At 41.1% G+C, this 26,797-nt stretch overlaps 1 protein-coding gene across 1 annotated transcript in view; it reads left to right on the top strand.

Annotated features, from left to right (window-relative positions):
• The window catches only part of exoc4 (exocyst complex component 4), a 362,908-nt gene that overhangs the window by 42,996 nt on the left and 293,115 nt on the right, over positions 1-26,797 (top strand). The window contains exon 8 of the mRNA XM_079552397.1: positions 630-810. Within this exon, the coding sequence (XP_079408523.1) occupies positions 630-810 (181 nt within the window). The remainder of the gene's footprint in view (positions 1-629; positions 811-26,797) is intronic.

The following is a 26,797-nucleotide window of genomic DNA, read 5'->3' as shown; positions in this document are numbered from 1 at the left end:
AGTGTTTCATAAAACACACAATATCTCAGTTTTTTAGAAAAAAATCTGTGACTTTGATCAAAACTAGCCTATGTTTAGCCTAGATTTCTCAGGAACCGAGGCACGTAGAATTAAACTGTTTTCACCTGCGGAAAGCTTAGAGTCTCAGCTTTCAAACGAGCCATAGCCTGTGTCCTTAGCTATAACATAAAATACGCTGTGGTGCAACAAATATCATGGAACATTGTCTGGATTGTTGGCACTCTACAGCTAAATCCCATATGTCTTTTACTAGCTGACTATTGACTCTTTGATTTTATAATGAACTGGTTTCATTGATTCACAAAATAATTGTCAGTCCGGTACTTCAAAGCAAATTAAATTGTATTGCTGGATAATATGGCTTACTTTTTAATCGATCAATTGTTATGTAAAGCCCAATTTCACAGCAGGAGTTACTTCACATATGGCTGCAATGTTTGCCACTCATGGCACTTTCAATGTTTTTCTTATCTTATAAAAAAACAAACCTTCTCATTGCAAAAAAAAAAAAGAAAACAAAAGAAACTTTCACTGCCTCAAACCTCAACCCATGTAACTTTATCCACCTCAACCCTGTGTCTGTGTGTTCCCTCTGGCTCCCTCCTCAGGCTGCTCCTGGAACTGCTGGAGCTGCTGTTCGATAAGTTCAAGGCAGTGGCCCAGGCTCACAACGTGGTGCTGTCCCACCTGCAGCAGATCGCAGTGCAGTGTCCCAGAGGCGCTCAGGAGGAGGGCATCAAACTGTACGACCAGGCTGACGTCTCCGCCAAAATACAGACTGTGCTGCAGGTAAGACAGCGGTTTCCGAATATGCTTGGCTGTCGTTTGTTTGTAGCCATGCTGTTTTCAATGCAAAATAGGCTCAATCTCAAATCCAAAGCGCTCAGAGCTGCTGAGAAAGGGGTGGTTTCTCATCATCTGCATTGGCTCTGTAAACTAGCACAAAGCGTGGAAAATTCCATCTGCGCCATGGATATTCGCAGATATCTTTGGGCGGGATTGGGTGCTGAGACCTGGCAACCCTGTACAAGGAGGCGTGGCCCAGTCGTGAGGGGAAGGAAGCTCGTTATGGAAATGACTATTTTCAGGCGGACTATACACAAACAATTGATTAGTGATCATTCTCGCTTTTGAAAATCAAGCCCGATTGTCCAGAAGACGTGAAAAACTGGCACTCGGAGCATGTAGCATTCATCGTTATTCATGTATTTATGGGCTTTTGGACGCCTTTGCTCCACTCCATGTCTCTGCATCGTTATATATGGTCCAAAATGGCCGTTCTTAGAGATGCCGTCTCGCACGATGAACAGCATTGTGGCAAATGAATGGACATACTGCACATCGCTAAGTTTTCTTTAGTGATGCACGATAATGCCAATTTGAACCGATAACCGATAACCGATAATTATGTATATATATTTGCACTTTATTTTGTGACAAGAACTCAATTTAACAGTCACAGTTCTGCCCAAAATGTAGTAACTCTACCAAGCAATATACAAGTGTATAAATATAAATCAAATAATGAGTTTTACTTTGGGTTTGAGTCTCCACCTTTTTCTAAAGCTCTGGTTTTTTACAGTTCCATCATCTGAGCCGGTCTGTCTCTGCTCATCTGTGTCACATCTTATTAAAAAAAAAGAATAATACTACTGCTACTTCCTTCCTAGTATTTTTCTTTTTTGTTGACATCATACTAATGAATTCTTATTTACAATACTGGAATATAGACAGTATTACAGTATTTCACTGAGTCTAGAGGCGTCTCTGACATGAGAGAGAAGTGATGCCAAATCTGTGACAGATTCTGACTAATAATACGATACTACAGCACAAAAACAAGACTCTCTCCTGCATTGGGCTCATTTATGCATTTGTGCCTCGTGTGGCAAAAAAAACACGAGCAGCGGCACATTTCATCAATGTAAAACTTCTCTCGTTCATAGCGCTTCAATCGCGGGGCTGTCGTGTTTATTTGATCAGAAAGATGAAGATATTACATGGGTTTAGGCCTCGCTCTGTTCCAGTAACTCACGTGAGCGGGTCCGCGGTTCACATTTCCTCGTCTTCACGGAGAGCGCCTGCACAGCTGTTTCTCTGGAATACTCGTTGTATTTTTCAGCTAAAACCGTGTAGAAGTCGGCCGTGGAGAGCGTGTATCTGCTGCTGTAAATGTGCTGTCCTGAGTCTGCAGCAGCTCCGGGCTGCAGGACGTGCGGGGCGGAGCCGCAGAGAGAAAGGCAGCGAGCTGGAGCCGCAGATTCAGTGTAATTTGAGCTTATAATTATCGGGCCTAATTATCGGCCGAATTTTGTTTTATCGGCTTTATTGGGGATGGCACCAAAATGCCGATCAATGCTGATAATTATCGGCGGCCGATATAAGTGTGCAGCCCTAGTTTTCTTTGTATAGCCCTTCACATGTCTTTTTGTTAATGGGTGGTGGCTGTGGTTTTTGCCTCACATTTATACATTTTCAGGTTGGTTGTGCAGTAGCCTTGACTGTAGAGATATCACCATAGCAACTCCCAAACACGCCACCATAACAACTAAAGCTAAATAAGACTTGCTTATTTGTAACTGGACGTGCACACATTTTTGCTATCATTTTCAGTCGCCGAATCGTGACTAGTTGAAGACGGTCGCAAAGAAATCCTGTCTCGAATCTTGCATTGTGAGCCAGTCCCAGTAAAGGTCTGACTTTTAAGCTGGATTCAGACGCACAGGAGAAGTGTGGGTGATGTTACCGATCCAAAAGTGAACACACCTTTTCATTTCTCTATCATAACAGCGGCACAAGCAACCGATTAATGGCCACAGCGAGCCCCACAAAGACCACAACATTATATCACCAAGAACAACTTTTTCCGGCTACATTTTAACTGCAGACAGAGAGCTACCCTCCGCTGTCTCCTCCTTCACAGGGCTGATGTCTGTCCACCTCCATTTCTTATTAAATCCACTTGAAATACGTCCCAGTTCTTCGCGTTGCCCACTTGTAGTTTACATTTGAGAGAACAGGTTCAGGAAGACTCGTGATCACATGACGTTATTGATCAATCCGGACACCCACGTGTTTCCCATGCTCGCAAACAGAGGCATATCTTCACTGATCTGTGGTTCGTTTTTCTCCTCCAAAAAGTGAAATCAAGCGGGAGGACCGAGACGCACCGCTGTATTATAATTAGGGCTGGGCACCGTTATTTTTTTTTTCTTTAACGATACCTGCTTTTTGATACCGTTACTTTTTCTGATACGTATGTTATTTTAATTCAATAAAAATAACATGGTTTAATAAAAGTATCGTTCAGGATGTCGTGAAACCACACAGAGAGAACACAGGCCGCAGCAGCGTCACCCGCAACTCCATGTTTTGAGCAGAATTCTAGCTTAAGCAGCGATAAAAGAGAGAAAGGACGTTATTACCTCTTGAGCTGCGGGGACAGACCCGATCCATATCAGGAGGACACCGTTTTCTTTCAGCTAAACTTTTCTGAACACGCTGTGACAAAGCAAAAGCACTTCACAAGTCAAAGATCTTTAGAGAGCTCACTCTGCCACTAATACAAGATTTCAAGATTCAAGATTTTGTTTTTGATGTTTCTCTCATCCTTGATTGTGGGGGGAAGAGGGGTGGGAGGGAGGGCAGGGAGTTCAGCTTCCCGATGGCCCTGTGTATGAAACTGTTCCTCAGTTGACTGGACCTGACCCGTAGATTCCGAAGTCTCCTCCCTGAAAGCATAACTGCATGAGACTGTGTGATGGGTGCGAAGGGTCCCTGGCGATTTTGATGGCTTTGCAGGTGAGACGGGTCGAGTACATCACCTCAATAGAGGGGAGAGAGGCCTAGTTTACCAAAAATGTTTAAAGAGGGGGTATTATGCTTTTTTCAATCACACAGCACCAGTCTATATCACACTACAATGATGACCAAACCTTCTGTTGGTCTGTAAATGCAGTAAATTAGAATAACTGCCTTGTATAAAATGTCTCTCTCAAAATGGCTGTAGTGAATGTCTTGAAATAGGCCTCTGTCTCTTTAAGAACCTCTGAGCCTCTAGACACGCCCCCTCCACACGCTGTCTGTGGCATCAGTGGGGAGGGGGTTCTGCTGAGGAGCAGTGGTTGGTTACTCGGCTGGTGACGAAAGCTCGGAGGCGTCTCCAGGAGGTGGGGGCGTTCCTAGGAGGACTCAGGCAAACCTATCCCTAAAATGGCCACCATCAGAGTTTTTACAGATTACTCCAAAATACGTGAATGTGCCAAGGCAACACTTCAGGCATGTTTTTACATAGTCGATTTTACATAATACCCCCCTTTAACATAGAGTGAGCGCTCATTTTTCCTACAAACAATCTTTGTTTGTTTGATATATATTTTATGTCAGATAAAAGCATGAGCCATGGCACGTGAAACGCGAAGGGAAAATAATCCCAGCGGCCTGAAATAACGCAAGTCTGCTTTGCAAAAAAAAAAAAAAAAAAAGGCATAAAAATAAATAAAACATTTGCGATTATGCTATTTTTGTAAGCGTTTACTGTTGTAATCGAAATCGTAATCGAATTTCGATTAATTGCACAGCCCTAGTGTGAAACCCCAGTTGTTCTATAATCACACTAAATTCAGTTGTGTAGTGTGGACCCCCGATTCTTCACAAAATCTTTTTTAAGAGAGAAAAAGAAGCGTGTAGTCTGTGCTCAGCGTCAGTTCAACGCCAACGCTGACAACCTCTCATCAAGGCTCTGACAGGCCCTTCTTTTTCTCTCTTTAGATGTTCAACCATATACTTTAGTGGCATTAAAACAATGAAGTAAAGGCACTCTGACCTCTCATTGTTTGTAGACGCGGAGTCTTATTCTAATGTTAATTATAATTTAACATTTATTTTGTAGAGTTATAAAACAAGAGTGGGGATGTTTGAAGCATAGCAGGACTGAAACACTGAAAGTAGCATTGTATTACCTAACATAATTGCACCCTCCCCAAGTTTTTTGGACCTATTTTTTTTAATGTGCACCGCAGCGACTGACATGCACGCCGCATTTAGCCTCCATTCCCCTCAGTCAACTCCTGCCAGTGCCCTGTTCCCCCGGGGCATTTGCTCTCTCCCTGTTTCTCAGATGCGCGATAATGTAATCTCTTTATTACAATCCTCATTAGGTGAAACGGGCTCCTCTTATTCACTCTCGCGTGTTATTATTTCCTGACCGATTGTATCAATATAAACTCCGGTGTCCATCAACGCCTCGCTTCATTTGCATTCCCCCCGCGTCCTCCTTCCGCAGACGCTCGATACCTCGTGCAAAACCCCTCTTCTCATTTCCTTCTTAATCTCATTATCTCGCTTTGTTATCCATTTATTTATTTATTTGCGCTTACCAATAGCTCACAGTCTTTTCCGCCCTCTCGCTTTGGCTCGTGTCTTTTCGGCGTCACATATCAGCAGTGGGAGAAATGAGATTCTTTTGGCTCCCTTAGCGTCTCTGTTAAATTTGATTGGATACTGAGCCGGCCCCTATCTGGAGTCCGACGGCCCACGAAGGGGCAGAAGCCGAGTCGTCTGTGGCCGGGAATGGTTATGATCTCTGTGTTGGCCTCTTATCATCTGTCTGAGCACAGTTTTATTTTTTTTTCCTTTTTTTTCCTTCCCCGTATCTACCGGTCGACTGCATTGCACACTTATATCAAGCTGCAAAGCCGGATTCCTTTTTCATGCCATGATATGAAGACATTTTCTGCTTGTCATGTTCCCTGAGAAAATCTGTCTCAAATTCACGGATTGTTATGCAAGTTAGGGGTGGGAACCTCTGGGCACCTCGCGATTCGATACGACACATGGCTTACGATAATGACAATCTCACGATACACTGATACTGCGATACAAACATGCTACTTTTAACTTTTTTTTTTTTCATACTACATATTAATCATCATTTATAGATCTGTCAAGAAACCACAGTCCTATTTCAAAAGGAATACATCAATGTACCGTAAATGCTCTAATATAGGCCTAGATGCCCTTTATTTACTCAAGGGCATCTTGGACCAGGCCTTTATTGGAACCAGGCCACAATTAGAGACAGGCCTTTATTTCTATCTAAGCAAAACGGACGACCAGGAAAACGAAGAAAAACGAGATTTGTGTCCATTTGCACCTAAAATATTAGGTTCATTTATTAATTAACATTTCAAACCCTCTCCCAGCGGCTGGAACATTGGCGTCTTTTATTTTGTCGGGACAACGGGAAGTGTTTCGTTGCTGTTAGCGGAGCTTTGACATCAATGTCACTGCAGGTTTGTGCGTTTTAACATGCATTCATGACATTTCCATATATATTCATAATACTGTACATAAACTCGAAAAGGAGTGGGAGGAAGTAAACTTATAAGCTCCCACCCCTGTAAGCATCATTATTTCATTAACGTGGTTGGAGCGAGTAGCAGGACAACAACCTGATGGCAACAATCAGAACAACGATCCCAGCCAATCACAGCTACATTATTACTTTTAATGAATAAGTTTTTATAATCAGAAATAAGATTACCGTAAATTCTCTAATACTGGCCTGTATTCCATTAGCGGCCGGGTCTCTAACAGTGGCCGGGTTCGCGGCTGGCGGAGGCAAATTAAAGCCGGTCTCTAAAACAGCTGGGCCTTTTATTTGAAACTATAGCAGTAGAAATATTTCCCATGTTAGGAATTTGTCTCATACTGGTGTAAATGAAAACTCATGTGCAGGAAGTAACAAACGGGAACCCGGGCCGATGGGGACGCTGCGGAGGAGCTGATCCGAGCGTAACATTGACACAGATTTAGACACTTTTCAAACCTCCAGTGACGATATTTGGAAACAGGGCAAACAACAAATGTTGTGTGACCCTCCAGGGTTTTAATAAAGTCTCCATCGCGTCTTCAAAGCACGTCCAGCTGCTCCGTGTGCAGGTCAGTCCCACGCCTCAAAATAACTCCTCCCATCAGCGCGAGCGTCTCGTCTTCTCTCGGGTCAGTCTCATGATCGATCACAAACACAAACGCTCCGTCTAAACTCGCCTTTTACACAAGATAACAACAAATAATCCGGTCCGCGGTAAAAACGAAACAGAAACCTGCAGTGACACTGATGTCAAAGCTCCGCTAACAGCAACGAAACACTTCCTGTTGTCCCGACAAAATAAAAGACGTCAATGTTCCAGCCGCTGGGAGAGGGTTTGAAATGTTAATTAATAAATTAACCTAATATTTTAGGTGCAAATGGACACAAATCTCGTTTTTCTTTGTTTTCCTGGTCGTCCGTTTTGCTCAAATAGAAATAAAGGCCTGTCTCTAATTGTGGCCTGGTTCCAATAAAGGCCTGGTCCTAGATGCCCTTGAGTAAATAAAGGCCCCGGCCTATATTAGAGCATTTACGGTATTGTCACACTCCTAATGCAATGCTTTTGTACTAAGCCTCCACAGTTTGTCCCAATCAAAATCACAATTTCAATGATGCTATTAGCAAATCGCGTAGACTGCATGTGCAGCCTTGTTATTTGTTAATAAATGTACCCTAAAATTAAGTGTTATCATATAATTTTCATGTGTGGGTAGCCGTAAATGGGTGTTATTTCAAATTAGAATGAAATGATCACTTTTATGGCATAACACTGTGAGGGGGAAAAAAGAAAGGAGAAAAAAATCAATGAATTTCCCTTCAGCCTCTCGGTATTCGGCGTGTACTGGAGGAACATGGAACATATTTTCTCCACTGAAAGCGGCAGAAGCAGGTTGACCTTTCCACATGACATGCTCACAGACAGACCGAGGAGCTGACAGTTACAAGGCCTGGACTGAAGAATGCACTCCATCAATGTGTGACGAAAAAGGCAAGAAAACTCTGAAGTGCATAAACAAGATTCGAAAAGTCGGACGCCGCAAAGTATTGATTCGTCAAAGCGCATTTCTTTTTGATCTTTCTCAAAAATCTAATTAATCTTTTTTTTAGTGTGCATCTGCACCCTTCGCTTAATTGATTATACGTTACTTTAGCTCTTTGCTACGTGCTACAAGTTACAAAGCAGATCCTTCAAACGAGGGCTGAACAATTTTGCCAAAAATCAATATTGCGATTTTGATTTTATTGCGATTTCCGCTAATAACTTTTTGTTGCAATACAATTAAATATTTACTACCGATTTAATAAAGTATTACTCACTCTTAAGTCCTTTATAATCACATGAAGATGATACCAAATAGTCCACATAGTCATTTAGCCTACATCATTTCCAATAAGCTTGTATTGAATTTTTTTTTTTTTTGCAAATAGCCTAAATCATTTCTTGCTATTTGCTCTTGTGTTTTAGTCAGTGGTTGTGAGATACGTTCTTATCTTTATCCAAAACATTCCCAAACATAAGCCTTGAAAAGTGAGTCACAAAGGACTCTGAACAAGCAGCTCAGGCTCAACTTCATCTGTGTGGAGGCAGAGATGTGTGACTCCAGAGGAAAGTTTCTGTGATCAGTGCATGAGGCCGTGTAGCGCTGCAGCTAACGCAATGCTAACGGAGTAAACATCAATAGTCCTGAGCGGTGGCTGCATTAAGATAAGATTAATTTGGTACTTTATTAATCTCACAGATGGAGAAATTGCATTCGATGAGAGAGCATCTGGCAGCAGCACCCATTCAGTGCGCACCACTCTTTTTTTTTTTCTTTGGTGAAAGATCGTTGTGTCGCGGCCGCCATCTTCACTGTTTTGGTCACAGGAGGAGCACTGGTTGATGGGAAATCCGTAGACAATGACCACGGCGGTGGAGCTCTTGCGCTTGGCCACGATGTTCTTGGCCACACAGGTGTAGTTGTAGTATACACGCTGATATTTTCACAGTATATCACGATCTACGCGCACCTTAAGTAGATTTCGAAATCGCGTTGTGTAATATCGCGATAAAATTGCAAATGCGATTAATCGTTCAGCCCTACTTCAAACTGTAAAGGGATGTGTAAAGTTAACAAAATAAAAGACTCTTGGACATGTTTGAACTGGCCTCATTCATGGACATCTTAGAAAACTTTTTGAAGGATCTATATCATCCCAAAGTGAAGTATAGGCATGTATATGATATATTGTACCTCTACCACTATTGAGTACTATTTTTTGTGAGAAATATAAGTATTTTCTGGGGGTGTTTTGCAAACCTGGAAGATACAACGCTTCGATTCAGGTAACTCCGGCCCCTCTCTCTGAGCTAGTTGACCCATGCATTATTAGCAGTAAAATAAATATAAATATCGCAGTAATAAGCAAAGTTACTTCACAATGCAGTTATAAGGAGTTGTCATCTGAAACACGGCTTCATAGATAGCTATCACGCGTTTTGATTGACTCACCGCTCAGTCCTGGCCGCTCCATCTGGTGTTTTTACGTTATGGGACTCGCGTTGGTTATAAAAGTTAATCCACTTTGATTCTGGCCAAGGTTCACCAAACATCCATCAGTGACAGTCACAGAAAAACACTATTTTGGCTGATAGTCGCCGAATCCCGGAAAGAAATTCCAACTTCTGGCAAAGTGGCCTCTTCTTTAGGAAGGTTGAATAAAGTCCTGTAGCTCTCATATGTGCTTTTCTCCGTGACATTATCGTGAGGTAAGAAAAAAGAACAGGTGTTAGAAAGAGCTCCTTCTTCACAACTTTCAGTGCAAACATGACATCTGTTCACGCTTTGGGGGTGCGTTTGTTTTCTCCACAGGGGCAGTGTGGATCGTTAAAGGGACCATTCACCTTATTACGGAGGTTCGCGTGGGCGCCGCCATGACTTGTGCCCGCCCCTTTTCTCCTATCTGTTAACATGGGACTGGAGAAGTCCACATAAAATCAGTCACTACACGAAAACAAAGCCGTTTTTCGGCCGCGCTGAGAAACAGTGCCGTGTTGACATGTCGGTGCAAATGAACATCAGACATTTTCCACAAATCAATCGACTAAACATCAGATTTGAGCGGAGAATGTTTCCCTCATTCTCCATTTAAATGAACGGGCTTCGCGCTCAGCTGGAAGTGTCTGGACAACGGAAGTGCTGAGAAAAAGCAAGAACTGCCTCTAAAATCCTGCACGTGTTTGTCATGCACAAGCTTAATGTAGAACCTGCAGTTACACGTATGACCTGAGGGGGCAGTAGTGAGTATAAAATGGCGAACTTGCATCTAGCCCCTTTAAGGCATTACATTTCAGACTTCGTGCTCTATGACATAAAAAATGTCATGAGTGTCACAAGTCAGTCGTTTTCCAGGAGAGGGCGGAACTCAGAGAGCAGGATTCAGGAGGATTTCTGAGAACTGTGTTTATGAAGCCAAAAAACACTTTGGGGGTGTTTTTGATAAGGAAATAGCTTAACAACATGATTAAAAGCTCCAAAAAGTTGATTTAGCATGAGATAGGACCTTTAAAATCCGTACTTACTAAGGCAGTGTCGGGAAACTGTGCCAGATTCACCACTTAAGTTGGTGAATGCCACTTGCGTGCGTGTGAGGACTAATTAGCAAATGTCACCGCCTATCTCTCACCATATGAGGACAAAAAGTGCCGTGTGCAACAGGCAACCAGAGAAGCACACGAATGGCAAATCTAAAATTAATCACTGAGAAAACCCCAAAAGAAGAATAGCCATCTGCACTCAATTGGTGTATTTGCTCTAATATCAAAGTGATTAAATAGATATAACTTGTACATCATGATAGCTTTTTCCTTCTCTTCCTTTGGGTCAGTCCCTTAAATCGGTGCAGGGCAGCGGCGTGTCGCTCAACGAGGAGAGCGCCCGATTTGTTAACACAAGGTTGCGAGACCAAGGCCGACGCTCAGTCCTTATCAAATAACGTTCACGCAGTGCGCATTTAGTGCTATTTATAAGCAGTGGCAGGAAAACGTTTTATGACTGGGTTGGATAGGGTTAGGAATGAATACCTCACTTGCAGATAAAGTCACAGAAACCAGATTCATTTGGTTTGGTACTGGGGGCAAGGCCGTGGGAACCCAGGGTGCTGACGGCGCCGCAGCACCCCCTGGTGGATAGTTTGTGAACTGCAGGCAATATTAACCCCTTAACTCCCACCTGAACAGAGCACATTTTCTCCAGCTTTACCCCAGTCCAAAAGCTTCTGGAAAAAAAGTGTGAAAATAGCAACAAAACTGAGACGAAAACAAGGATGAAAATGTGACAAAAAGTTAGAAAACATGGACGAAAAAGTGACAAAAAATGTACAAAAAATGACAAAAAATTGACAAAAAAGTGAGAAAAAATTGACGAAAAAGTGACGAAAAAAGTCACGAAAATTTGACAAAAATGAGATGAAAAAGTGATGAAAAAAAATCTGATGTGAGGAAAAAGATCAATTTAGTTTTGTATGTCTTTCAAATGAGGCGTTACACTGGCCTACAGGATTTGGGTAAAGCTGAACTGGAGAAAATGCTCTCGGTTCAGGCGGGAGTTAAGAGGTTAATAAATAGGATTTATGCACAGAAAAAGTATTTTGGGGGTAAATTTTGTCCCTCAGCGCCCCCTAACTAAAACATCTTCCCACGGCTCTGACTGGGGGGAAGTGAATAGTTTCATTGACTTTTCAAAACTCCTCCTCTCAACACAACCCTGAGTGGAGGAGCTGGACATAGAATTACTAGCCAGTATGATTACAATAAATGTGATAAATGGCTAATTTCAATCAACCACAGCAATAGACCAGAGTGTTTCTTCACATTCCGTGTATATCTGATCGTCCAGAACAATTGCACCGTCTTTCCTAACATCCCTGTTTCCCTTTCTTGTTCCATAATGAGATGGAAGTCCAGTAATTGTGCCACAGAGATCATCAAAGTTCACGGTCCAGTCACCGGTGCATTCATCATTAGGATCACTCAGCGCAAGAGTTAGTTAATGTTTATTTGGCTGTGGACCTCTCTGGCTGCTGATGTCCATCACCCTTTCACCTTGTCTTTGCATCTGAAGCATCTGAGTTCGTTAATTAGTTCGCCATTTGCGCTCGCTGCTATAGGCTGTGTAGGGTGACGTGTTGCCTGCTGCGGATGCGTGACCAGACTACAAATAGTGCTTTTAATGAGTGGCTTGCATTCTGAAAACTTTGGCCTGCATCACAGTTTTTTTTCTTTCTCGCAACGCTGATGATGGAGACTGACTTTTCGATAACTGTGAGTTTCAAGTTTGTAACTTTGCTATAGATTTGGCATGCAAAGTTTATGCCTGGCTTCCCGCCTGGACTTTCTCCTGCAGAGTTGGACATTTCATCAAGTGTTATTGATTAGCGGTTGACTGCAGGCCTGTTCTCAGTGTGCTTTTCTTATAAACAGACATTTTCTCCTAGTGAAGATCATAATGGTACGTGTTTGTTGATGACATAAACCATCATCTAAAACAGGGGTAGGCAACGTCAGGCCCATGGGCCAAATCTGGCCCTCCAGCACTGCTCCTCTGGCCCTCAAGATGATTTTGAGAAGCATTATTACACAAAGCAGAGAGTACTTTTAACATTATTAGAGCTAAATGGGAGAAACAAAGGTAGAAATACTGTCAATACACCCAATGAGGTCATATATTATGTACAACACTGGCATTTGGAAGAAGTGCACTGGAAAAAGAATAATCGTTTTAAGGAAGAAATGACATAAAATTAAGAGATTAAATCTAAGGTTTGAGTAGATTTGGTCTGGTCTTAGACGAGATAAAACCTCTAGTTGTAGTTATTCATCATCATTATCAACCTTTATTGCAGACTCGAGGTCCAGTTAAAAACGAAACAAAAACAAACACGCAACAACATTTAGAGCAGACAACTGTACCAATGCCACAGTTCAGACTGGTAGCGCGTGGCACTGACTTTGATGTTTGTCAAGCTCATAATAATCATATTGGCACAGTTGTTGAGCCGACATATAAATCTGTACATTATTCATTATGTACAGTATTCTCTTAATTCAGATCATTTTGTGTCATTTCAAGTGAGAAACAATGATTTGTCAGATTTCAAGAGGGTTTTGTTCTTGTTCCATTGGCGCTATAGCATTTTTATCTTGGATTAGTTCAAACCGACTCAAATTCAACATAGAAGAACTTTAATTCAAGCAATTTTCAGTCATTTATCTCATTTAAGATGGTCATGTTTCCAGTGTTGTGCTTTACCTTGGGCTCATAATCAGCGGCTTCGGCCCTCGGTCTGTTTACAATACAAAAAAATCGGCCCCTCCGCCAAGAAAACTTGCCTACTCCTGATCTAAAAGTTAGAGAATAATTAGGATTCTCTTTTCAACCTGGAAAAGTGGATAGGCTCGCTTTGTGCTGTAACAGCTCGGCACACTCTAGGTGATTTTCATGCCCGATTCTGCTATAGTCCTCAGTCGTGGTGAGTCTTCTCAAGTCATGGCGAGTTGAAGGCAGTCACAGAGCTTCTTGTCTCATATTCGGGGAGGGTCACGACAAGACACGACAAACCCCAGTCGCAGGAAATCAAACATGTTTGATTTTAGCTTGATTTTGGACGCGCAGGAGAAGTGTGAGTGATTTCACCGTCCCACAAACGACACACAGAATGCAGCAGTTAATAGGTTTGTTCGAGATGCAACTTAACTGCAACTTAACTGCCACCGGACCGGAGCCACCAAAACACACTAATAGAATCACGAAGAAGAAGCTAACATACTAACAGGCAAAGCTAACTGTGGGCTAGCGTCACTTTAAACGGTATTTACAGCCAAGTTTTTAGTGAAAAAAAATATTTCCATTGTATAATTGGATGTACAATATCCCTCTCTCCCTTCGCCTTTCCTGTCAGTGTGGTATTTACTCTCCAAGACAATAAATAAGTTAAAAAATCGCAACTTGCTGCGACACCTGCAGTTGCGCTTACGGCCTCTAGGGGCACGAGTTACTTAGTACTGCTTTAATCGCACAATAAATTTTTTTTACGCTGTTAAAAGTGAATTGCGTTAACGTGTTAATAACGCAATATTTTTGCCAGCACTAGTAACTACTAATAAACAAATCGTACACTTGCATCTAACAAAACATGTAACAGCTTGACTATATTTGCCCTTATCTCTCCGATGTAGCCGTATCTTTCCCTTCTCTTTAGCATACTAAATAATTGTTAAAGGGACTATAAGGAGTTTAAAAATGTTAAAACTAAGGATTTTCCTCCACCTACATGTTCCAGCCATGTCCTCATGTATAGAATGAGCTCAGACCTGTTCACCACAACTGCCTCTAAAATCCTGCACTGTCGCTCAGAAAGGTGTTATTTCGGGTCCGAAGTGCCGTCATGCACGAGCTTCATATAGAAGCTGCAGTTACACAGTTATACAGTTGTAGTTTACACCACCGAGTATGGAGTGAATGTACAATTGTCCCATGTAAAGCGCTTTGTGACTATGTCTGTGAAAGGCGCTATATAAATAAAGATCTTCTTCTTCTTCTTCTTCTTACACACAAGACCTGAGGTGGCAGTAGTGAGTATAAAATGACTAACTTGCATCTAGCCCCTTTTATAGGTGTAGGTATTTTGCTATAATCTCAAATACTGATCTAAAAAAAAAAAATCGAGTAGTTTCACTTCCTGATATTCACAAAAAAATCCACATAGATACAGACGGCATCTCTGGAATCGCCCATATATGGTCATTTTTGAAAACAGTTAAGGGGGAAAACAATTTTGAAAAAATGTACATTATTCAAAAACTACTGTAACAAATGCTGAATTATGAACATAGTTTTCTACTAAATAAAGAAACAAAGACCTGGAGAGGAGCAAAGTGGTTCAACGGCCCATAAATACATGAATAACGGAGAATGCTAACACGATGCTTCATGTTCGCATCGGGCTAATGCTAACGGTTAGCTAGCGCTTGCTACAACTGACGTTTTTCACTTCTACTGAACAATCTGTTGTGACAAAATATCCATATGGGCCCGATTTACACTTGACTTTATTTACGTGTGATAAATACGTAAATGGAATACCATTTTCTGATATTCCACCAGAAAATGGCTAAAAAGATTCTATTTTCCCCCTCGGCGAAGCCACGCCCCCCCATGACGAGATGCCGTCTGTATCTATAAGACCCTCCTTGCTCCCCTTTGCTGTGTAGCTGTTTCAATAAAGAGAAAAAAAGAGGGGACAAAGCAATCCACTCGAGCGTTTTTCAAATATCCTACTGTATATACTTTGAGCATGTATCCCTCTTTTATTGCTGACGTATGCAGAATATCAGGGCGTGCAAGTCTTATTTGTTACGCTTCTTCTGCGATATCGTGCCATCCAGCTGAATCCATTTAAATTGCAATAAATCTCGGCGCTTTGTTTAAGTCAATCAACGGAACAACGCGGCTTAATGGACATCGCCACAATGTGCGAGTCCCACAGTTACTTAAATATTCAAGGGCTCGTGTCGGCGCGTCAACACCGTGGATATGAGGGGAATGAAATGCCAGAAAGCAGCCAGAGGACAATGATCTATTTTAATTAGATATGAAGCTCAGACATCGCCGCGCTCCCCTCGCCCTTCGTTTTAATCAATGTGTCACAGTCATTCTGCCCCCTGATGCACTGTCATATTTACATTTCCCAGAAAGAGCACATCACCGCACTGTATCTTATTTTTTTTTTTCATTTCCGTGGCAATTTTTGCTCCCCAGAGACATAATAAAGTCCTACAGCAGTCACGTCCCCTCGATAGATTTCCCTTTAAAAATGTACGGTAAACATTAGGGTCTGACCGATGTGGATTTTCGGGGGTTTCCGTTATGAAGGGGACGATAGATAGGCCGATATTTTAAGTAGTTTAATTTGATGTTTTTTGGTTTTTATCTTTCAAGTAGCCTCTAGTTAAACATTAAGCATTATATTGAAGGTTTAAAGCAGTACTAAGTAACTCGTGCCCCTAGAGGCCATAAGCGCAACTGCAGGTGTCGTAGCAAGTTGCGATTTTTTTTACATATTCATTGTCCGTAAGAGTTTAAATACTGCGCTCACAGAAAAGACAAAGGGAGAGAGGGATATAGATACAGACGGCATCTCTGGAATCGCCCATATATGGTCATTCTTGAAAACAGAAAAAATCTAAACTTTGTCTAATTATTCAAAAACTACTGTAACAAACGCTGAATTATGAATATAGTTTCTACTAAATAAAGATACAAAGACATGGGGAGGAGCAAAGTGGTTCAACAGCCCATAAATACATGAATAACGGAGAATGCTAACTTCATGCTACATGTTAGCATCGGGCTAATGCTAACGGTTAGCTAGCGCTTGCTACAACTGACGTTTTTTCACTTCTACTGAACAATCTGCTGTGAGAAAATATCCATATGGGCCCGATTTACATTTGACTTTATTTATGTGATAAATAAGTTCATATTCCACCAGAAAATGGCTAAAAAGAGTGTGTTTCTCCAAAGATTCTATTTTCCTCCTCGGCGAAGCCACGCCCCCTTCTATGACGAGATGCCGTCTGTATCTATTGTACATCCAATTACGCAATAGAAATATTGTTTTTTTCACACAAACTTGGCTCTAAATACTGTTTAAGTGGCGCTAGCCCGCAGTTAGCTTTGTCCGTTAGCCTGTTAGCTTCTTCTTCGTTATTCCATTCGCGCATATTGGTGACTCCGACCCGGTGACAGCAAAGTTGCAATTGTGGTTTTCTGGCCAGCAGAGACACCAGGGGAGATGAAAGACCCCCCCAATCATCCCATTAACACTTGTATTAACCCCACAGGGACTAGGGCTGAACGATATGGACAAAATTCATATCTCTCCAAGACAATTAATAAGTAAAAAAAATCGCAACTTGCTACGACACCTGCAGTTGCGCTTATGGCCTCTAGGGGGGAGAGTTACTTGACGTGACTTTGACAAACATGTGAGACGCCTCATACGTGCTTCCACAGACGAGCCAGACTCCAATGCCAACGTTCAGCTTCACAATGAGTGAAATTGAACCTGCTCTGCTTCAACACAGGAGACACTCATTTTTTTTTTTTTCACTCTGTAAATATTATAAACTTTTGGGCCCCGAAACACTTCAGAAATCAACTGTTTTCTTGACTTTCTGCACTCCTTTTGTCAACGCCGTTGCTGTCAGCCGACCGTTCCCCGCAGGTTGGAGGCTGACATCGGTGAGCGAGGTGCTCGTGTAGATGGAGCTGTGTCAAAACTCGAGAGGAAGCTTTTGAAGTTTGAAGCGCGCGATCAATAGAGAGGTGTAGACAAGACTCTTTCTTCTTCTGTGACTCGGAGTTTTACTTTGAGGTAGTAACAAGGCTTATCAGTCGATGTGTTTTTGTGGCAGGACAATAGACGGGGGATTTAGGGAGGAAATGTCAAAACGTTGTGCAATGAGGGTTTGGTAATTGCATGGAGGAGAATGGGGGACTTAAGAGGCTATTTTTGGAGAAATCAAAAGAAATGTCAGAAATCAACCTAAGAACAATTTGTATTAATATAACCTTATAGGTGCCTTCTGCATGACGTCACGCCGACTAAGTTACTCCATCTTGACGGGATACATGCTAATGAGCTCCAAATAAACTCACACCAACGTTTCATTTAAAATCTGCATTTCAAAACCGCTGAAATGCCTGAAACTTGTTGCGCAGTTGGATGCAAATTAGTGGTGTCAGAATTTCTCATGTCTTTTCTTTTTATGGGGTCCCATTGTACTTTTCAATCGGATATCTCATCAAATTATTAGCCTATTGAAAACTGCTGTAGCATAGAAGGATTTACTGTCAGTGGGAGATTTATTGTTCGTTAATCTGTGAAAGAGCGACCTATACAACAAGCTGGGTGTCCAATTCAATGTGTTTTACAGTATTGTTAGCCTTGGTGTCAAGTAACTTACCTTACTCATGACGATGAGAATATCCTTTCTTTTTGGTTGCCATACAGATGTATTCGATGCCCATCCTTACTCAACATATCTGTATGCAGAAAGGCTTTTAATGATTTTCCTGTGTATGAAGACGGAAAGTCTATCAAGGAACCATGTTAGGGCTGTGCAATTAATCGAAATTCGATAACAATTTCGATTACTACACTAAACGATTACAAAATTAGCATAATCACAAAAAAAAGCAGACTTGCTTTTTAGGCCGCTGGGATTATTTTCCCTTTGCATTTCAGGTGCCATGGCTCATGCTTTTGCCTGACATAAAAACAAACAGCGCTGTGTGATGATGTCATCAGGCCGCACTGCTCACTTTACTTTAAAATTCAGCAGCTGCATTGGCTCCCCGTGTGTTTCAAGATCGATTTTAAAGTTCTTTTAATGGTTTTTAAATGTCTTAATGGTCTTGGTCCTTCTTATTTTTCAGAAGTGCTTTTACCTTTCGAACCTTCACGGCCCCTTCGCTCCTCCGGCAGGGGTCTCCTAGTTATTCCTAAAGTCAACAAAAAGACTCATGGTGAGGCGTCTTTCCAATATTACGGCCCTCGCCGCTGGAACCACCTGAGGAGGAGCTCAGGGCTGCAGAGAACGTTCATGTTTTTAAGAGCAGCTCAAGACCCACCTTTTTAGCTTAGCCTTTAACTGACTTATCTATTCATTTAATCTAATATATATATATATAGATAGAGATTGTAATCTGTAAAGCACTTTGTGATACCTTTCGGTATGAAAAGCGCTTTATAAATAAAGTTTGATTGATTGATTGACTTGCGCAGGTGTGAGGGCTGGCCAGCAGGGGGCAGGTGTGAAGCAGAGACCTCTCCTTAATCGAGGCAAACTTGAAATCATTTGTACTTTTATGACTGTTCAGAAAACAGAAAATATCAGCATAGTTTTTGAATAATCGTGATTGAATTATGACAAAACAAATCGTGATCATTATTTTTTCAATAATCAAGCAGCCCTAAACTATCCACTAAATATCTCCAAACTCGAGTGAAGGTTTGTTGACTGAGAACTTCACATCAGTAAATAACTCGGCTGGAAGCGTGTCTGGGTCTGTAATATCCAACAATGACAGTTTGTTTGCATATCAAAGTGCACATTTCCTTGTAAGTGAGTTGTAACAGATGTAGGTGAAAAAACACTGTGGAATCGCAATCGTTTCTGTTGTATTCGCCATTTCTGGTCACGTGACTGGGAGACACCTATAATGATATTGTTTGTTTGTTTTTAAGGCGGGAGTTAAGAGGTCAATCTGTTATTATGCAAGTTTATGTAGGAAATCAAATCATTCTGTGACTAGATTTGTTTACACCGATGAATATAAGCAAAATATTGTCTTGTTTAGGAAAAATACTTAATTGAAAGCATTAAAAGCCTAATTATTTGTTGAACTTCTCTGAATTGAGTGCCAATTTCTTTGCATGGTAAGTGCTCACCTGTGCCGCTCTGAGGGAGGCTCTTCTCATTCCAGTCATTTTCCGGGTGTTAGGGCGTTAATAGACGAGATGCAAGACGATTATGCGCCTTCCCAGAATACGAGGGCCGACACAGGAACACGCGGTTAGAGGGGAATGAATGGGAGTGCTACGACAAATGAAAGACAAAGCCAGACTTCAATGCTGATATTCTCTCCTTAATAAAACTTAGCACTCAGCCGCAAGTTTGGGAGCAGACCCAAGTCACTCAAGTGCAGAATCGCATTGGCTGATTAGGTTTAATCTTAGCACACTTCCTCACTCGCGCTCTCTCTATCCGGTGTGAAAAGCTTTACATCTCCGCACTTTTACTTTTAGTGTCTGGCGTACTTGTAAAAAAAAAAGCATTGATTTTGCAGTGCATGCCCTCTCGTTCTGTCTAGTCATTCTCCCTCTGAAACTTCAGCCGGCAAAACACAGACACACAAGCAAAATGTTTTTCTATTTCACAAAATGTATTCACAGGGGAATGCTAGCATGCGTTAAACTTATTTTCTGTGAAGATTTATTCTTCGCAGGGCGTACCACCTCTGCTTTTGGGAATCAGCAATCAATAAGTTATCAGCGTTTTTCACAGTTGGATGGAAGTTGGCGGAGTTGAATCCCTTATTGGTTCATTTTAACATTTTTTGTGCTTTTGTCGAGTAAATGTTGATCTTTCCAGGTTCCTGTGACATCACAACATACAAAAGACCTCATCACTAACTTGTCACTAACTTTAGAATTGAAATAAAAGTAACTTTTCTTCATTAAATCGCTGCTTCGCTAAATTTATGATCATTACTTGCAACATATGTTATCCATCTAACTAAGTCATAATCACACAAGGGTTAAAGTCTGTCCTAAGGACTTAAAGATTATATATGTGTGTGCTGCTGAACTTGGCATCTGTGACTGAAATCAAACGTGTTCACTCAAGCGCCTATTATATTGTAACAGTGCATTTGTCCAGAGATCATTGCGAAGGCAACAATGTTTGCAGATGATTTGAAAGTCACAAAATAAACTTTGTTCTCAAGAGGTGCACTTTTACGTTATTTCTCATTTTATTTTTAGGCTTACAAAGTGAGTGAGCCTGAATACACCTTAGATTACAGAAAATATTCATATGAAAGGAGTGATGGACGGCAAAGACCCTTTAATTGTTTGTAAATATTTCGGGCTTAGCTGGAGGCGCAAAGCTAGATTCCTATCAATAGATACAGACGGCATCTCTGGAATTGCACATATATGGTCATGTCAACATTTAAGGGGGAAAACTATTTGGAGAAATATCTTAACTTTCTCTAATTATTCAAAAACTATGTTTAGCAAGCGCTGAATAATGAATATAGTTTTCTACTAAATAAAGATACAAAGACATGGAGAGGAGCAAAGTGGTTCAACAGCCCATAAATACATAAAAAACGGGGAATGCTAACATGATGTTGCATATTAGTATTGCGCTAATGCAAGTGCGAGCTAGCGCTAGCTACGACTGCCGTTTTTTCACTTCTACTGAGCAATCTGCTGTGAGAAAATATCCATATGGAAATTGTGTTTCCCCAAATTTTCCCCCTTGGCAAAGCCACAACCCCTTCTATGACACGTTGCCGTCTGTATCCGTTGTCATAGTAACGATAAACAAATGTCTAACTGTTATAAATGTATATAAATGTCAGATAAACTTTTATTTTATCGTCTTAAAAGGTCATTCCTCTGGTTCTGGCACCTTAAGCCACAACAAGACCATTTTTTTAAGTTGTAGTTTTACACTTATAAATTTAATCTTATTTCTCTTGACCACTTCCTGCCTCCCGCTGATGTCACTGATGATGTCAGCAGCGAGCGGGTCTCTAGCGCATCTGTTTATCATTCTTATTCTAAACAGAGAATGGGCTTTTGACACTTATTCGCTGTACGTTGCCATGCTGTTGCTCTGCTATGACATAACCTGCATTCCCTCTATATCGAAAAATGGGTGTGTGGGAAAGCAGACACCATTTTGAGCTCTTCATTGAGCCGCTAAATCAGCCTTCGGCACATGCATTCTTTCTGCTTTCTCCTTTGCAGTGTTTCTCTAATAGGCCTTGTTTATTTTTCCTCCCATAATCCTTTGCAACACCTTTATCTCTCCTCGTTCTCTGCTCTATTTGTTGGTTCTACGCTTTCTTGCCGCTCCTTCTATCTCCCTCCCTGTCCAACCCTGCCAAGTTAATTGCCTTCAAAGTTCACTCTGTCTCTGGGCTAATGCAATTTAAGTAGGGTCGCAGCCCCTTCATCAGCCCGGCGCTGGCATTTCATTAAGTCGACTCGGGTGTTCGTTTGCGAGCAATCGGGGGCTGTTCTCTCCATCAGCTTATCATTAGTAATTAATACAGGGATTGGATTAGGTGCAGCGCTAGTGGCTACTGCACAACTAGCTTCACCAGTGGTTGTTTGAAATGATTTTCTGGGCTGCTGCAGATTGAGAGGCCTAATTTATTATATGTTGATAATGTTACTCTGATATGGGCTCATAAAATAGTCTACAAATGCCATTCTAACATAACCTACGGCAAACCAGAATGCTATGATCTTAGAAACTCATGAAGCCTATTTGCCGATATTACTACATCAACCCAGCGTCAGTGTTTGAACCGCAAGATTGATGCTGCATTAAACACAGTAGAAGAATAAAGTCAAGCTGTTTCGCCGCGTATACAAACAGCAGCTTCCTCTCTCTTGGTACAGCTGTGTTTTTGGCTGCATTTGTGTTTTCTGTGCTCCACACTATTTTGCTGGATGCTTTGGAACGTCTTTGCAGTAAAAAATCTGCAGAATCCCACAAAAATACGGCAGAGACTCCATAATGGTCCTGAAGAAAGCAGCTTTTTAAAAGTAAACAAACAGCTAGCTTATGAGCTAAACACATTTGAGACCCACAAACTTCTTCTTCTGAAACATGGTATGTTTCCACATAAAAAAAAAAAAAAATCGATACGATACCGATATTTTTGGGGTCATTTTTGTCGATATCGATACTGGTCATTTCATATAGATACAGACGGCATCTCTGGAATCGCCCATATATGGTCATTTTTGAAAATAGTTAAGGGGGAAAACAATTTTGAAAAAATGAAAATTTTCTCCAATTATTCAAAAACTACTTTAACAAATGCTGAAATATGAACATAGTTTTCTACTAAGTAATGATACAAAGACATGGAGAGGAGCAAAGTGGTAACGGAGAATGCTAACTTGATGCTACATGTTAGCATCGGGCTAATGCTAACGGTTAGCTAGTGCTTGCTATAATTGCCGTTTTTTCACTTCTACTGAACAATCTGCTGTGAGAAAATATCCATATGGGCCCAATTTACACTTAACTTTATTTATATGTGATAAATATGTTGATATTCCACCAGAAAATGGCTAAAAAGAGTGAAAATTGGGTTTCCCAAAAGATTTTATTTTCCCCCTCAGCGAAGCCACGCCCCCTTCTATGACGAGATGCCGTCTGTATCGATGGCATCTCTGGAATCGCCCATATATGATCATGTTTGAAAACAGTTAAGGGGGAAAACAATTTGGTGAAAAATCTAAACTTTCTCTAATTATTCAAAAACTACTTTAACAAATGCTGAATTATGAATATAGTTTTCAACTAAATAAAGATACAAAGACATGGAGAGGAGCAAAGTGGTTCAACAGCCCATACATTAAAAAACGGAGAATGCTCACATGATGCTACATGTTAGCATCGGGCTAATGCTAATGGTTAGCTAGCGCTAGCTACAACTGCCATTTTTTCACTTCTACAGAACAATCGGCTGTGAGAAAATATCCATATGGGCCCGATTTACACTTGACTTTATTTGTATGTGATAAATGAGTTCATGTTCCACCAGAAAATGGCTAAAAAGAGTGGAAAATGGAGTTTCCCAAATAATTCTATTTTCCACCTCGGCGAAGCCACGCCCCCTTCTATGACGAGATGCCGTCTGTATCTATGCCAGGATTCATCAGGCTCACATTGTGAAAGAGCGGTTCAGGGACCATGAGACAAAATTTGTCCATGACAGAGTCCAGATCCTAACCCTGTTGAGAGTCTTTGGGATGTGCTGGAGAAGACTTTGCACAGTTGTGACACTCTCCCATCATCAATGCAAGATCTTGGTGGAAAATGAATGCAACACTGGGATCTTTTGACACTGCAGACGCTTATTGAGAGAATCAAAACTAAGGGCGAAACAAACAACCAAATAGAGCGCATTACCTTTTTTTGTGGTGATTTTTTGTTTGGTCTGGCTGTGTCGCTTTATCATTAACATTCATGAACATTTCAGCTTGTATGTGGCCAACTTCACACCGTTCTCACTCTCAAACCCCCTTAAATTGCCCTCTTTCATGCTCTCATTTATGTTCCACTAAACTCATTGCGCCGTGAACCCGCCAAACCATTTTACACAGATTACGTGGCTCTCACACAATCGATTGGACATCCGCAAGTACCTGTGCTTCTGTGCTGGTGGATTAGCATTGACGCTAGCGCGCGGCGGCTTCCCCATGCGTGTCCGGGACTTTCTCCTTAAGCGTTAATTGCGTCGTTATGGTTGAGATGGATCTCCGTCTGTTCGGCCATTACTCGCGTCCCATTCTGGCCCATTCCGCAGCGCGCAGAATTAGACACACATGCGTTAAATGGAGTCTGCTAAATTATGCGGCTATTAGATGTGAGAGGCTATTTTTGAACAGGCAGTAGGTTCAGAAAGTTTCCAGGCCTAATTTTACGCTTTTATTTTATTACGTACAATTTGAATGGGTTGGAAAAAAATCTAAAGTCTAAAACTTCTATTGCTCTGAGTCAAGGCTATGTGCTGCATTTACTCATTTGTAATTATAAAATATTACTGAGACTTGGTGTATGTTTCCAAATAAAGACCATCTTTCTATAGATACAGACGGCATCTCTGGAATTGCCCATATATGGTCATGTTTGAAAACAGTTAAGGGGGAAAACAATTTTGAAGAAATGTAAACTTTCTCTAATTATTCAAAAACTACTTTAACAAATGCTGAAATATGAATATAGTTTTTTAGTAAGTAAAGAAACAAAGACATGGGGAGGAGCAAAGTGGTTCAACAGCCCATAAGTACATAAATAACAGAGAATGCTAACATAATGCTACATGTTAGCATCGGGCTAATGCTAACGATTAGCTAGCGCTAGCTAGAACTGCCTTTTTTCCACTTCTACTGAACAATCTGCTGTGAGAAAATATCTATATGGGCCTGATTTACACTTGACTTTATTCATGTGTGATAAATAAGTTCATATTCCACCAGAAAATGGCTGAAAAGAGAGAAAAAATGTGTTTCCCAAAAGATTCTATTTTCCCCCTCGGTGAAGCCACGCCCCCTTCTATGACGAGATGCCGTCTGTATCTATAAAGGCGTGAGTCTGGAAAGTTTGGGAAATTCCACAGTTGCCATGGAGATCCGCCATCTTTGCAGCTGTTAGCATACTATTGACTAACATTAGCTAAAAACAATATAAAAAGTGGAGAAAATAGCTGTGGAACAGCTCCATTAGCTGCGGATTTACTGCGGGTAAATACATCTAACTCACTGTGGTGTCGAAGTGTTTTAATGTGAACAATAACTAATAATTTTAACTTTTAAAATCTCTTTTTTTTTTATATATATATCTTTATTTGAATTGGGACAGTGCACATTAATCACCATGTGTTTCTTCAACATGTAAATGTGCCGGAGTTAGCCATATAGGCTAATTTTCATCCGTAGTCCCATGGCAGGTTGATGTCATGACAGGACAAACACAGGCACAAACATACAGCAAAAACACCATCACAGAGACATAAAAAGACAATGAATGATGAATGATAACAATAAATATGTAAAAAAACAACAACTCTATACTCTATACTAAAACAAATAGAACTACAGTGACACCACGTGATTTCCACCTGTCCTACCTCTCCATCTCCCCATTAAAAATGAGCAGGTCCCACAGAAATGAACCAATAGCTCACAGATGTCATGAAGGACAGCGAGTAAAAGTCTGGATGTGACCGGAGCAGGTTAAATAATATTATGAGACTGTGTTTTTAATGGTGGATGTTTTTGTTTTGGGGCTAACGACTATCACAAAATTAAAACTAGTGCAAAGTTTTGAGCGAGCCTGCACATAAAAGGATTGGCCTGTTTGTAGTTTAAATTATATTTAGTTGTTTACATGTCATGATATGAGAGCCAGTGTCCCAGCATCCGTTAAGTGCAACTTCCACAGAGCAGTGTTAATTTCCTCGACTAAAATATTTAGTCTTAATTTTAGTCAAAGTGTTATTTTTGTCGACTAAAATTGGACTAAAACTAAATTAAAAGTTTTTCATGAGACTAAAGCTATGACTAAAACGTCCAGATATTTTAGTCGACTAAAATAAGACTAAATAAAAATGAAAAGGAGAGACTAAAATCATCCAAACTTCTATTGACCGTCTGAAAGAGCCTCAGATCATGTAAATTCTCCTCCAAAGGATCAGATCTGAGATTTGTTCATGTGGAGCAGCTCCATGAAGTCGAGGAACAACATTAAATATGATTATAATGAATATTATAAATGCAAAGTCGACTAAATTCGTCTGAAATTTCGTCTATATTTACTTGCAATTTTAGTCGACTAAAACTAGACTAAAATGTAAGATATTTTTTGACTAAAACTAGACTAAAATCGAATTACATTTTTGTCAAAAGACTAAAACTAAATTAGAATATGTTCATCCTGACCAGCTCCATCACTGTGTGGCACGGCACCAACACTGCCTCCTGTTAAAGGAGCCTCCAGCGCATCGTGAGAGATCTGCAGAGCCCCTCTCCCCTCCATTAAGTACTCCCCTTGTACTCCACCCGTCTCACTTGCAAAGGGGACCCTACGCACCCATCACACAGTATCTTCAAGGTACTGCCTTCAGGGAGGAGACTGCGGAATCTACAGGCCAGCTCCAGTCGACTGAAGATCAGTTTCATACACCAGGCCATCAGAAAGCTGAACTCCCTCCCTTCCCTCCCCTCTCTGTGCTCACAGCCCTCACTCCCCACCCCCTCAAATCATTCACAAACGGTTTGACAAATAAATACAAATTTGAATCTTACATCTTTGAATATTAAAATCTTTTAACGCTAGCCTTTAGCTCCAAGATAAAAGCTCCCACCTTACGACCACTGGCGTTTCCTTAAGGGGCAGGACTCACAGCGAACATGATGTTTTTTGTAAGTAACTCGTTGTCCTTTACTAAATCCTGAGCTCTTTACTTGTGTGGGACCTCCTAATTAATGAATGTAAATGATCGGCCACAGGAAGTACAGCGTGTAGCTTGTCGTCCAAGA

The sequence above is a fragment of the Gobius niger genome (genome assembly GCF_951799975.1).
Source record: "Gobius niger genome assembly, chromosome: 2".
NCBI classification, from domain to species: domain Eukaryota; kingdom Metazoa; phylum Chordata; class Actinopteri; order Gobiiformes; family Gobiidae; genus Gobius; species Gobius niger.
The sequence above is the reverse complement of the archived record's forward strand: the minus strand, read 5'-3'. Positions and strand labels throughout refer to the sequence as shown.